Below are 15,278 nucleotides of genomic sequence, written 5' to 3'. Positions count from 1 at the left end.
GGATATAAAAATCGTTTTTCCAACGTATATATACCTATAATATGCTATGTACTGTAACGGCGCTGTAGAAAGCATTAGGAATCTTCAATAATAGAGAATTATTGCCATTGCGAGCTCTTTTTAAAGAATTATATGTGTTTTCTGCGGTTTTATATCTTGGGTTTTAAAACTGCTGGGTAGAGAAACGTCTTACCTTTATAATAGGTACTAGAGAGCTCTATTCTCTTATATTCACGGGGTTCGCCACGAAATTGTATCATTACTATGACAGCAGACAGTTTTCTCAGAATTGTATTAGAGTTTTCCTCCAATTAGGTACGTCTTTTATTTCCAGCGCAATGAATTATTTGTAGTAAGTACTTCTAACTAATCAAATCAGTTACTTTTACCAAACGTCAAAACACGAAATGACTGTAGAATTTGTATGAAAAAGTACACTATGACGTCATAGAAAAACGTGATAAAATGTCGGACTTATTATTACGTTTTTCGTGATTAAAATTCATAAATAAGAGAAAAGAAAATGTTTTTCGTTAGTTTTAGATCTGTCTTTATTTTTATCAGAATTTCATAATTTAGTTGAATTAGCTTTGAAAATTTAGCATAGTCAGGGACAAAAATAACATTCTATGACTGGTACATTGTCATCCCGGACACAAAATAGAATTTGATTAATGGATTTAACAGGCAGATCTTAGGCAGATATGCTTTTTATCCGAACAAAATCATAAATCTGAAATGAGGGCCAAGTTCAATGATATATTATATATTTGACCTAGCCTTGGTTGTTGACTTCAACGACAAAAGAAGTGAGATCTAAATGGGTGCCAAGTTCAGTCCTAAAATTTATATATAACAACAAAAAATATAATTTCTTCTTATAATTTAAGATAATATATTGTAGTCTTAGGTCTGACTTGGCTTACTTAAAAAATATTTATCCTGAATGTTTGTTGATATTTTAATTAGTGTCTCTATGAAAAATAAAATCAACTGGACAGATAAACATTAAGTAGGTATGTTTATAACTCTGTTTCAAATTAAGAAGCAAGTGGAAATATGTGTAATTAGGAATTACATGACTGCATGTTCGTGCTAACATTAATTTTGTAGATGCAAGATTTTACACATGGATAAGTATTTTATTTATGACGCGTCTACTGAAATCAATAACAAGTTGCTATAATTGTATTGAGACGCCACGCATCGTTTTAACCTTAGTCCGGTCGTTTGTATGCGTTTTTGTACAAATTAGACTAGGAATAACGTATTTATAAGATCTATGATTATTTAACTACATACTTATTCCATAGAAAACTATAGAACATTTATGTTTTTACGTTACATAATAAGTATCTGATTGATTTCCCAGCTCGAAATTTAAACCACTGAATTCAATTTTATGAGTTTGAAATCATGTTTGGACCATAGATAATTGATATCACGTGGTTTCCAGCATTTGTGCCCAAATAATGGCATTAGGCTCGTCCCCTATTACATGGGACTTACGCATAGCTGAAAAGGAGTGGGTGTATATATACTACGTATGTTAAGTTGATTAAGTAGTCAGCCTATTTCCGCACTGCTCTCACTTCTTTCTCGCTTATAATATTATCTTTCTTAATTTATGAATGTCTTCAACAGCACTGCCAACAAAAAGATGGTCTGGAATATGCGGCGTGGTCGCGTCCACGGGGCACTATGGCCATCAAACAAGGCTACGAGGTACGCTGTAGTCGATATTGTATAGTCGATGTGTAGTTTAGTGTGTCTTGCTATTAGTATGTTCGTTTGTTTGTGTTTAATGTCATTTCCAAAAATACTATTTAATTTAAGATTGGAATACGCTGCATGGTCAGTTAGGTGTGTAGTCGATGTGTAGTTGTTATGTTGGTAAGACTTATTGCGACAGTGACGGTTTGTCATTATGAAGGTGAGTCAGCTGTAGTCATATTGTTTCAATGTTTAGTTATCGTGATCAAAGTAAACAAAAAATTAACGTCTTATACTAGACAAAAAATTAAGGGTCTTTTTAAAAACTCCCATGTGATTTTTGTTAGCAAAACTTCACAATAAACAAGCCAGTTCAATCCAGAATAAAATTTGTGGTGTAGGATTGAAATCAATTGAAGAAAATCGAGCTTTTGTTGTAGAAAATCACATCAGAATCTCTATAAAGGCGACTACATTGTGAAACCGTAGTCGTAGTCGTGTTAATGTGTAGTGAATGTACGTATATATGACGTTGCCTTAACATCATAGAAGAGTGTAATATTATACAAATAAGTATTTTTATTTAAAACTATGTCCAAGAACTATTAAAAAGGCCTTAGTCAATGTAATGCTCTGACGATAATATAACATTTTGCATGCTAAATGTTGTGACTTGGAATCACACCTTCCCTCCACCTCAGAGGGTCAGAGTGACAAAAGAGGTCCATTTGCTACTGTCCTCCGCAGAAGTGACGCCCTCATCGCAAGCTGTATTCTATATTGTTATGGTAATTTTATTCCTTTTGTCTTTAACGTGTGGGCAAAGAATAATAGTGTAGTAGACTCTTTGCAAATATTTTATATTATTTCATACCGTAAACTCTCGACTATTTCCCATTTGGCGAAGTCAGAGTTACGTCCATCGCAAGGTGAACTCAGTAACCACACTTCCCCGAGATTTATGTTAGACCAACGTGATAGGTGGTGTCGTATCGCTGTCTGTAATGGTCGAGGCAACTGTATTAGTGAAAGCTGAACTTAAGATAAATTAATAACTCATTACAATTACAGTACCGGGTTTCGATCCGGCGTTATCCGACTGAGAAGCAAGCCGGTGTACAATAGGACCACAGTGATTATTTTATGAAATTAAATATTATACGTCATAACTCCAGTCCAGTGTCTGAGCGTTCACGATCTGGAGGTCCCAGGTTCGAATCTCGGAGGGGACATAACACAAAATACACTTTCTGATCCCCAGTTTGGTAAGGACATTACAGGCTGAGCACCCTAATGTCCGCAATAAAAATGATCTGAGCCTCGGAAAGGATATTTAGTCGTTGTTTCCGATTACCACTAACTGATGTAAGTACAGTCACGAGTAATATCATGTACCCACTTAGAACCCTGTCGCACTATCATATTTGACATTTAATGAGACTTACGGTTTAATTTGTCAAAAAAGTTAATGTGACTTGGTATCAAAGTGTATACATATTAGTGCTCGCGACCGTACGCAGTCGTTACATTAACCCTGACATCAGGGTTGATGGCGTTGGCACCTCACAACCCACACGATAGAAGAAAACCATAAGATTGTAATCCACATAAAACAGTCCCGGATCAATAGCGATCCGTTTTTAAATAAAACCTTAAATTGTGGAAGTGGGTCGAAAAACACGGATGTTTGTTACGAGCACCATTTGCGTCAAAACTAATCGTTAGGACCGATAGATGGCACTGGGTGGAGTCCTACTATTCGCTACGGGACATTGACATGATAGAGGAAAGATTGTGGGGAGGGAGGGAGGATTGAGGATAACTGTACGAAAATGATTCTTTTGTATCACATACATACATAAACTCACTCCTATTTCCCACCGTGCTAAGCAGAGACTATGGAAATCCATTTGCTTCGATCCTGACACACGAAAATCAAAATTTATATACTTCAATGAAGGTTGATTAGGGACAGAAACTGTCTCTAATGAGAAGATTGTATTTTAATATGCTACAAAAAAACAATAATTGCGAGTTAATTAAAAAATCGCCGGAGTGATAAGTCCACTTTTTAAATGAAATTGATACCATAGGAAGTTGGACTCGAAAAGTCCGGTTTGGTGGTCTACATAGACACCTAGTGCTATGGGATGGCTAGACAATGAACCATAAAGGTCATTGCAGTGTAAATATTACACTTATGAGTATAATTACTCCCTATAAAAATATTCTGAATGTTCTGGTACTAAATACGACGTTTCTTTAACGACAGCTTAAAAGTATTTGTTAGGTTATCGCGACCCACTTTGTTGCAAATTGTGGTCAAAATATCGTGCTTAATAAATTCACTCATAAAGCGTCGAACCATGTCTGTATAAAATGTGAGGTGAATGAACTTTGACATTTCGTTCCCAAAGTAAAGTATTCACATAAAAAATGATTATATTTTCGTTGTAAGTTCATATTTTCTTGACCTAATGCAATTCAGCTGCTTACTAACTTGATGGACTTATAATAATTATGATGACGTATCTGTGGAAAAGATAGGTTTTTGACCAATGACGTGGACCAATCTCATCAACACTGGTGTCAGGGTTATTATTGAACCGCCTAATGCACCTGACATGGCTCATGTAACGACTCTTACATCAGCAATTAATAACCGGGACCAACGGCTTAAAGCGCCTTCCAACAATCAGGTGATCAGCCTGCAATATCCTAACAAAGCTAGGGATCACAAAGTGATATATTTTGTGATATGTCCCCAAAGGGATTCGAACTGAACTACGAAGGCCTGACTATAATGATTTATAATTTATTTGTAATCGTAATATAATAATATAAGTACATGATTATACATCCCACTGCTGAGCACAGGCCTCCCCTCAATCAACCAGAAAAATGGTGTAGTATACTCTAACAAGGTGCCCCACTGCGAGTTTGGATCATATATAAGTGCTATTTTGAAGTCCCATGTAAAAAGGAGCGAGCCATTTGCCATTAACCGTGCACAAATTCAAGAAACCACGTGATCAATTGTCTATGATCCAAACTCGCAATGGAGCATCGTGGTAAAGTATGAAATATATACTATCACACATCTACCTACCCCTTTGGGGATACAAGCGTGATGCTATGTAAGTCAAATTTTTCTCTGAATTTACTTTCCAATTCAGCGCGCAACACATATCTACTCACACAATAGATTACCGATGGGGGTACCTAAAAGGTAACATTACACAAAATTTAATTATTCCACTCATCGCTAGAAGGCGTTATCGGCCAAATTAATTCTAAACCGAGTGCTGCCCTGTCTCCCTGTAGTTTATGATTTATGGACTTAGTTCAGCCCTAGCTGCCGATAGTTTGGTTGGATTGTAGCGTTTAATTTAGTAAATTATTATTAAAATTCTATTTACATAAATATTTAAAAAAAGACAGTTATTTATACCACCATTATATGATGATTTCTGAAGTAAGGTAGAAAATCTATAAAAAGGTACAAAGTGGATCATATTTCCTAAACCGTAAATAATCGCTGAACATAAATTTCTGGTAGCTGATGAGCCCCTCTATCTAATTTTCTTCTGGGGCACCCTGTAGACGGCGATACGGTTCTCCACCTATCGTTGGAAAGCTCGATAAATTTCTTAGTTCGTATTGGGATGGCTACACCTCTGACTACCCCAATTGGGATATAGCCGTGAGCTTATAATGTCTTTAAAGAGATATTTGATAATAAATGTGATTTTATTGGAAATTTTCTATGATACGTGTACTAGTTTTGACGACTATTCTGCCTTTGTATCGGGTCGCAAGATTGGTAGTAATTCCTAAAGCTTTTATACTGTCTGTAATGACATATTAAGTAATACTGAGTGTACAAGAACTAATAGAAACCTTCTTCTTCTTCTTATCGTGTGGGTTTGTGAGGTGGAATACCAACCTCATCAACCCTGGTGTCAGGATTATTACTGAGCCGCCAAAAGCCCCTGACATGGCTCATGTAACGACTACTTACTTACATCAGTAAGTAGTAACCGGGACCAACGGTTTAACGTGCCCTCCGAAGCACGGATTGGTAATTCACCTCACAAACCCACACGATAGAAGAAGATCTTTTTCTTGTAATTAAAACAAGATAATAATATAGGTTTTATAAATCTAGACGCTCCTGATTTATACACAAAACAAATAAACACTACATGAATATTAAACAAACAATAGATATGTTATAACTTAAACGTTTAATTTAAACTAGGGTGACCAAGTTCAATAATTTACCTCCGGACCGTCCAGTAATTAGTAACACACGATTTGTCCGGCCAACTCTGTAAATTATGGGCACTCCTTTAGTTACATTAAAATATTAGTTTTGCTCTGCCCTTTGACGCGTCTTCATTTTAGTTTCGGAATTTGTATAGAGTTGCTACAACGGGTTGTTTTATATTTTTGTGTAATGTCGATGAAAAAAAAGGGAAACAAAAGATTTAATTAAGTAGTGGTTATTTAATTGATACTACTTACAAGCTCTTTAATATACTTTATGTGAAATCTGTACAAATGTTTTTCAATTCATAACATGTCGGAGTATAAACACAAGAACAACGATACACATTAGGATGTAACGAAAATATTGTAAAAAAACTTAAGGAGAAATCGCATTTAGGTGTTTAAAAGATGAATAAAATAAAAATTTAAGTTTAAAACCTAAAACCCGATTACGGAAAAAACACGCTCCAAAAACTATGAAACAAGAAAATAGGTATCATCATCAACAGCCGTACGACGCCCACTGCTGGGCATAGGCCTCCCCCAAGGATCTCCACGACGATCGGTCCTGCGCTGCCCGCATCCAGCGGCTTCCCGAAAATAGGTATATTTCTCTGAAATTCTTCTGAATGATGTTTACAAGATACCCGTGATCGTATGCCGTGTAAGCAACCTCTTAGGCTGTGAGATCAATTTCGCATTGTCTATGGTCTGACAATGGCCGTGAGATCAATTACGCATTGTCTATGGTCTGACAATTTTAATCTCCAAAACATACATTGGCAACTCTATGCATTACCTTATCCGAGATTGGAGTGACCATTTAAGGGTTGTCCCAGCCGCCCCCGCTCACCCCGACGACAAAAGTCAAGTGTCGAACCAAGTCCTAAATAAGTGTAAAAGGGGATGGAGTTATTTGAGACACACAGGAAGTAAGAATGGTCATCATCACCAGCCCATTAACGTCCTCACTGCTGGGGCACGGGCCTTCCCTATGGATGGATAGGGAGATCGGGCCTTAAATCACCACGCGGGCCCAGTGCGGATTGGTGGTTATTAACGACTGCTAATGCAGCCGGGACCAACGGCTTAACGTGCCTTCCGAAGCACGGAGGAGTTCGAGATGTTTTTTTTTGTGGTCACCCATCCTATGACCGGCCTTTGCGAAAGTTACTTAACTTCAACAATCGCAGACCGAGCGCGTTGACCGCTGCGCCACCGAGCTCCTCCTGCGCCACCAAGCTCCTCAAATATTTTTTTGTCCAATAAATACTTTGACTTTGATATTATAGTAGTTCATTTTTTTACAATAATCATCATCATTAAGTATTAAGTAAGTATCTTTGTATCCTTGACAAGTCATAAAAGTCTTCTTAATGCTAAAAACATATACTGATTGAATCCTAAGTGCTGACAGAATTTTCAGTTTCGTATAGAATTATAATCACTATCACAAAACAAATAATTTTCAAAAGAAAAATAATAGAAAAAAAAACAAAACAACAAAATATTATTAAAAATTCTGACAATACGTACGCTTCGAAAGAATCCTGACACTCATTCTGATTAAGAAAATGAGTTTACTTAGTTCGAAATGATAGACCACTTGTTATTATGGGCGATGGACTAATCATGATATTAATATATTTATAGTACTGCAACACATTCCAATTACTTGTATCTTGGTGAATTGACTGTCTGCAATTTAAACAAATTCTTACTACAATGTTCTTCACTCTTCACAACCGTATATCCCAACATTTAAATGATTTATCTCACACCGTTATCGGAATAACTCATACGCGTCTAGTTAGTGACAAAGTGACCACTATTGTGAGTCCCTCCTTTGTCCTAGTTATTTATTATTTCATGCTCCCCCTGATTTACGTCTTAGGAGAGGGAGTGTCTTAATTTGCTGTTGCTTTGTTGTCGCACTAGTCTTGGAGATTACAAATAAAGGTCTAATTTATGTTTAATTACGCATTTTTTTAAATCAAAGACATATATTATCGTAAAAAGAAAGTTATGGAATCATTATTTAATATTTATTTAAGTAAAATTCTAACAGCACCTTTCCTTCGCAAAATTATAACCCTATTTTAATGCATTAAAATAATGTCGTAAGCTCGATATAATAAACATTATGGTGATAGGGATCAGCCTATCGCCCATAACATCCATCACCACCATGTTAGAGGACACAATCCCTCTGTCGGTTTTTACGACATACCCGGGAATGTTTTTTATTTGCTCCCAGAACAGCATAGAAGTAAACATTACATATAAGTATTAAAAAACGTAATAAAAATCCCCTATTCTTCTTTTCCAGGCCAAGATGAGCACGGGTGACGGATCGGTGGGTGGTCATCAGAAGGCTGACGACCGGCTTGGCCACCATCAGTCTATGAGCCAGATGCTGTATGGCGCAGGACTCGGACCGGGGCGATCAGGTAAAATAAATATTACTATACTCATTCTTTGGGTTGGGGGACAACTGGCCTTAAAGAATTCTGCGTGGGCCAGTTGTCCACTCATATTATGTAAGGGCCTAATAAGGGGTAAGTCGACCCAGTAATCAATCTACATGGCTCGTAATCGTACTTGGTCCAGTCTATGCTTTCAATTTCATGAGTGGACAACTGGCCCACGTCCCACAATTTCTTAGGGCGAGTTGTCCCCCAAATCTAGACTTTGTCGTTCTATACGTATTGGTTATCAGTTAAACGGCTATTTCCTGATGAAAAGTAATAATGTATGCTTATTCACATTATACTAATCTGTTCAGGACAATACAGGCTAATTGTTCAAGTTTCCGATAGTGAGATGGTCCGTGCTTCTGATGGCACGCGAAGCCGTTGGGTGCCGTTGGGCGGGACCCAACGTCCCGCGGTTACTACTTACTGATATTTGTAGAGGCCTTTAGGGGCTCAATGATAACGCTGACACAGGGTTGTTGAGACTGGTCATTAACCTCACAACCCACACGATATAAGACGAAGATATAATACAGAAAAACCTTTGCTTGAATACGGAATTCTAAACCTTATGATAGACTTATCACGTTATGATAAGTATCTTTACTTTCTTGGTATGAAACCAACACTCAAGTCCCACCTTCTCCTTCCAGGCTCGTCATCATCATCACCCGTGGGCGGCACCAACGCCGGTGGAGGCTTGCTGGTGGTTCCACAGCCACTGGGCAAGGGTCCCACCAAGCTGCAGCCACTGCATGCACACGCTAGGAAATACCACTGCAAGATGTGTCCCCAGGTAAGAGCTATTCGTATCAGCTGTAACAAATAGCAAAAAAAAACCACCAGCGTATATCGTATTTCAACCTTCTGCTAGGTATAGCTTCTTCTCTTTCACGCCATCCTTTCCGATCCTGTGCAAGTCTACTCACTGCTTTCCTGCGTACCTCACAATGTCATCCGACCATCAGACTGGTGGTCTGCCTCGATATCGCATACCATCCCTTGGACACATAGAGCAACACCAACCTCCGCTTGGCTAAAATTCAGTATCAGCCTTAGTCCATCTGTTAAAAAAAACTAGGTATATTAGATCAAATATACTTAATTATACACAAACAAAACATATAAACATTTATAAAATATTTAGCAATAGTACAAAACGGCGGCCTTATTGCTCTGACGCAATTTTTACAGGAAACCACTACCAGGAAACAGCCATAAAAACAACTTTGAACAGGAATGGTAACCTTATTCAGATTTTGGAATATTTGAAATCGCTTAAGACCATGACGTCTCAACAAACTAATCAACCATCATAATTATCATTGTGCAGAAGTTTTATGATCCTACAAAATCAAGTTGAAACCCATTTCCTACGAGAGGATATTACATAACAATGCACATGCCGCTGGAAGTGTAAACCCACTTGACCACGTCCACCAAACATGGTGGCAGTTGGACTCGATGGCGAAATGATAATGAGTCCCGCCCGCCACTCATCAAAATTCAATTCGTCAACATAAACGGGTAGCGTCAGATCACAAGGCAAATATTTTTTTATATATTTTTTTTCTTTAACTAGTTTATAACAAAACATGCTAGGTTATGTTTTATTAACACGCCTGTAGATGTGTGCAGGGGGGTTAAAATGGCCACATCGAAGCAATTCATCTAAGAAAGCAACATTGTTATTTGACATTTGTTTGCATTGCGCACTTACTTTTATATGCGCAAATGTCAAATTGCAATATTGCTTTTTTAGATGAATTGCTTCGATGTGGCCATTTTTACCCCCCAGTACATATACTCAGTCCACGCCAGCTATGTTTAAGTCCCATGCAATTGAGGGCGAGCTTACAGTCATCATCAATTTAAGAGCCACGCTCTTGTCGGTGTGGCATACTCCACTCTTGTCTATCAACGGCCAATTCCTTGACTTCCTCATAAGACACGACATTCGCTTTCTCTTTAACTTCAGGACCCAGATACCGACCCCGGCGTGGTCGACGATTTCCCTCAATCAGCGCTTATCGCTATTGACCCACTAGAGTCGATTAATTCTTTCAAATATTTTTCCTCTCAGACGACGCTCTGCCGCGGTTCGTGCCCAACTGGGCACCCTCAGGCCTGTTGTCTTAAACGTTGTACCGGATGAGAGCCTTCAACGCTGTTCTTTTGTCCGACCAAGTAGTTAATGCCATCTGCGGCAAATCTACAATAAGTCACGTCAAAAAAAAAGCATTCTCTTTAATTTGCTCCATGTAGGTATGCTCTTGGTTTTGACCTTCCTATCTTTCCTTCTATTTTCCCTTCTATGATATTTCAATAAATTCGTCGTATTATTAAGTGTCAAATCATCTTGCCTCTTTTGTCCTCAGTAAATGACATTAATTGTCTCCTTTCCCTTTCCTTTAACACTTCTTCATTAGTAACCCTTTTCGTCCAACGCATTGCCATTAACCGGGCACAAATCCTGGAAACTACGTGATATCAGCTGTAATCTATGTGCAAAAATGTACAGGTAAATTATTTATTATTTTAAAAGCTTTATTTTTAAATATTTTTTCTGTTAACGCTACATGAAGGCGCTGTTCTACAGACCTTGCAATTAATTCTCTATCGTGCGTTTTTGCTCTTCATTCCGCGTTTAGTCGCCAACGCATCTTTGGCTAAAATAATTCATACTTAACAATATTAGTTGCTAATTTTATACAGCTGAATAAATTATATTTTAGTAAATGGCCTCAGTGGTCCAGTGGTTGAGCGTTAGGCTCATGATACATCACAAAAATCACTTTGTGATCCCTAGTTTGGTTAGGACATTACAGGCTGATCACCTGAATGGCCAAAAGTAAGATGATCCGTGCTTCGGAAGGCACGTTAAGCCGTTGGTCCCGGTTACTACTTACTGATGTAAGTGAGTAATCGTTGCATGAGCCATGTCTGGGGCCTTTAGTAGCTTAATAATAACCCTGACACCAGGGTTGCTGAGGTTGGTAATCGACCTCACAACCCACACGGTAGAAGAAAAAGAAATAAAGTTTTGTAGTGGTATAGCAATGTGGAAATAATTGTATTGTTTTTCACAGGTGTGAAATAAAAATACATTGTTCTGCAACAATATTAAGGAAATTATACTTACTATATTACATACCATATTATTAATGTAAATTAATCCATCATAAATGATGAATTAAAATATTTGAAGCTATTCATTTAATGCAAATGATTTGCAATAAATTGCAGTAAGCTTATTAAATAACTTGTAATGTATACCCTCATTGATTTAAAAGATGTGTTGCTGTTGCAGTTTCTTGTCATTTCTTCTCCTCAGCCGTAACACCTTGCGAAATGACGAAAATTCAAAAATGTTACATTGACCTTCAACAAGTTTATCCATGATAATTACGTTGAATAAATGATTCTGATTTCTTACCACTATTATCATTAGTAATCAGGCAATAAATCTGTGGGATAGGGGACGACCCAAGAAAGTGTGGATGGATTGTGTAAAGAAGGATATTATTATGTGTGTGAAAGGTGTGAGTACTGAGATGGCGACTGATAGAGATGATTCGAAGAGGAATATATTATGTTGTGCCGTCTCCATCAAGAGTGGAATAAGGACAGGATTACTTTACTTTTTGGATTACTTTGTGGTCCCTAGTTCGTTTAGGACATTACTGGCTGATCACCTGATTGTCCGAAAGTAAGATGATCCGTGCTTCCTAAGGCAAGTTAAGCCGTTGGTCCCGGTTACTACTTACTGATGTAAGTAGTCGTTACGTGAGTCATGTCAGGGGCCATTGACGGCTCAATAATAACCCTTTTCATCCAACATATTGCCATTAACCGGGCAAAAATCCCGGAAACTAATTGAAATCATCATCTATGTGCAAAAATGTACAGGTTAACTATTTATATTTTAAAAGCTTCATTTTTAAATATTTTTTCTGTCAACGCTACATGAAGGAGCCAGATCAGGGGTTTTTGGCTGATAAATAGTTACCCTGACACCAGGGTTGATGAGGTTGGTACTCCACCTCACAACCCAGACGATAGAAGAAGAAGAAGGGCAGGATGATGAAGGGAATAAATAAAAAATATATCTGCGGTATTAATGGCAGGTAGAAAGTAGTAAGTGGTGAAGGCTTTGGAAGGAAGATTAAAAGGAAGCAAAAGTGGTGCATCAGGATCATTGTAAGTAGAACTCCTGGTCTATGTCTGCCCCGACAGGAAATAGGCGTGGTTTTATGTATGTATGTAAGAATTAGCAGCACCGTTTAGTAAATACGATTTTTTGAGTACGGTCACGAGCATTAATATGTATATACACTTTGGTACCATGTCAGATTAACTTTTTCGACAAATTGATAATAATAATAATTCATAATCATTTACATAACATACATACATTTTAATTATTATTATTATTTTAATTATTATTATGTTATTTATTTATTATTATTAATAATAATTAATTATTGAACTGTAAGTCTCACTAAATGTCAAATTTGTTAGTGCGACAGAGTCCTAAAGTGGGTACATTATATTGCTCATGACTGTACCAAGACTAACAAGTGACTTGTCATTCCACAACACTATGTAGCTCTTATAGGAATTATTTTTGCCAGTACTTGCCCTAACACTTTCAAAAAGAACCCTTACATACGGGTTCTCAGAACAAACAAGAGATAAAAAATTAAAACACTGGCCATTTCTTCCTAATTATAAAAACATGCGACAAAAGGCGGACGAAAATCGAACGCTAAAAAAGAAAAAGTGCAAAAATTTCGTCATCGTCAAGTCAGCTTTCTAATCAAAACGGGGGCTAAAGAATGTCATCTGAGGCATTCGGACGGACGGACGGACGGACAAAAAGTCGCATTGGTTAATACTTATTGCGTTTGTGTAAATTTTCGCATTCCTGACTTTCGATGGTTCGCTTTAGGTCGTGCCGGTTGCCAGTGGTTGGACACTTTTGAGTATTTTGTTTTTCGAATAGATAATATTTTTTTAATGAATATGATTGAAGTATCTGAAAAAGAAACAAATAAAAGGAAAGGTGCAGGTCGTGTCGTATCAGGAGGTGAAGGATTTGGCGGGAAGAAGAGAGGAATGGCTATTACTCCACCGACAAGAGCGCAGCTCTTAAATTAAGAGAGAGAGATCTGAAAAAGAAATGCGACTTAAAAATTAGAAACATATAGAAAGAAAGCAACATTTATTTATCTTCGGAGGCCACAGAAACAGACAAACAGGTACACGGAAAATGAAAATTAACAGCAAGGTTAAAAAATATTATCCATAATAAGAACAAGTAAGTACTTACTAAAACTTGAATAGTTTCTAAATGTAACGCATTGATGGCTCGATCATTTACGGTGGCGTCCGAAACATATCTCACTAGATTCAGATTCAGATTCTTTATTTTCATTGAAATAGAAATAGAAATTGTTTATTATAAAAGGACGCCACACACAAAGACAAGACAATAACGTCACTTACAAAACAATTACAAAAAGCATAGGAGGACATTGAACATAGGTACATAAAATTGGTGTTACAGGTTTAGATTATAGTTAGTTCTCTACGTTCCACTTACAAATAGGTATATAAATATTTAAATAATGTTTATAATTAAATGTAAAAGCACATATGAAAATTACAGAAAAAATAGTCATTTGAGATTAAATTAGATTACTTACATAGCAAACTTTAGTAATAATTAGGTATTCGTGTATTCAAACACAACAAATATTATGCAGTTACCACCAGTTGAGTTCCTGGTTCCGCAACAAACCAAGAGGTGGCGTTAATAGAACTACATATATTTTATTGTGTCCTAGTGATATAAGGCGCTAAGTTATTCAGATACAATAATAAATAATTTGTGATAATCTTCTAAAAATACGTCTTTCAGATTATTAATTGCAGGCGCTAATAAAAAGCTTACGATACTTTATGTCTTCAGAGGAGTTGCAAACGGTATCGAAAAGCGACATGCGACAGTGACAGTGACAGTGATATAAAGTAAAACACCCCAAAAATGTGTGATAAAAATGTATGGAATTGACAAAATTATGTCAATTACAGTGATGTAATTTTTCGTGACAGTGATGTAATTTTTCGTAAACGTTTGCAACTAAAAAATAACAGTGATGTCATTTTCTGAGGCGGCTATTTATTATCTTAGCTTTTATTTACATCAGCACCGACAATTAATCACTTTATTTACATACTGCAGTAGGTATAACCTTAAGTACAAGTTTACCAAAATTGCTTTAGTATGCTACAAATAGTTGACAATCCCTGCAAAGCTTACGTAGCCGACATTGTTGTTTGATGCGCCGCCCGACGCCAAAATGTTCCGCCGAAAAAAATATAGAATAACGGGTTTTTAATTGCAAGAAAACAAATGAAAAAAATGTCCCTCAAATGCTTTAGACACTGGATTCTTAAAATGTGTTTTGATTGGTTCATTTGAGGTATACATACTACATTACACACACATATATATTACACATAGATTAAATTATATCTAGTATGTATAACAGTGCAGGCTTGAATCACCTGATTGTCGAAAAATTAAGATGATTCCGTGCTTCGGACGGCACGTTAAGCCGTTGGTGCCGGCTATTAGCCGTAAGAAACAATTCCAGCAACCCGCACTGGAGCAGCGTGGTGGAGTATGCCCCATACCCCCTCCGGTTAAAAGAGGGGTGGCCTAGAAACTAGCGATCGAACATAATAATTCGTTGGTAGGTTTATAAAAACTAACCAAGACAGGCCTTAGGCTACAATACATTATCTTATGTT

General features: G+C 37.0%; 1 protein-coding gene across 2 annotated transcripts in view; it reads left to right on the top strand.

The window, feature by feature from the left end:
- LOC126377861 (zinc finger protein rotund-like) overlaps positions 1-15,278 on the top strand; it is a 196,302-nt gene that overhangs the window by 72,685 nt on the left and 108,339 nt on the right. The window contains exons 4-6 of one of the 2 annotated variants that reach the window (XM_050025864.1): positions 1,645-1,725; positions 8,315-8,435; positions 9,113-9,255. In XM_050025864.1, the coding sequence (XP_049881821.1) occupies positions 1,645-1,725; positions 8,315-8,435; positions 9,113-9,255 (345 nt within the window). The remainder of the gene's footprint in view (positions 1-1,644; positions 1,726-8,314; positions 8,436-9,112; positions 9,256-15,278) is intronic. The other variant, XM_050025865.1, reaches the window with a different exon arrangement.

Source organism: Pectinophora gossypiella, chromosome 24 (assembly GCF_024362695.1).
Source record: "Pectinophora gossypiella chromosome 24, ilPecGoss1.1, whole genome shotgun sequence".
In the NCBI taxonomy this organism is placed as follows: domain Eukaryota; kingdom Metazoa; phylum Arthropoda; class Insecta; order Lepidoptera; family Gelechiidae; genus Pectinophora; species Pectinophora gossypiella.
The sequence above is the reverse complement of the archived record's forward strand: the minus strand, read 5'-3'. Positions and strand labels throughout refer to the sequence as shown.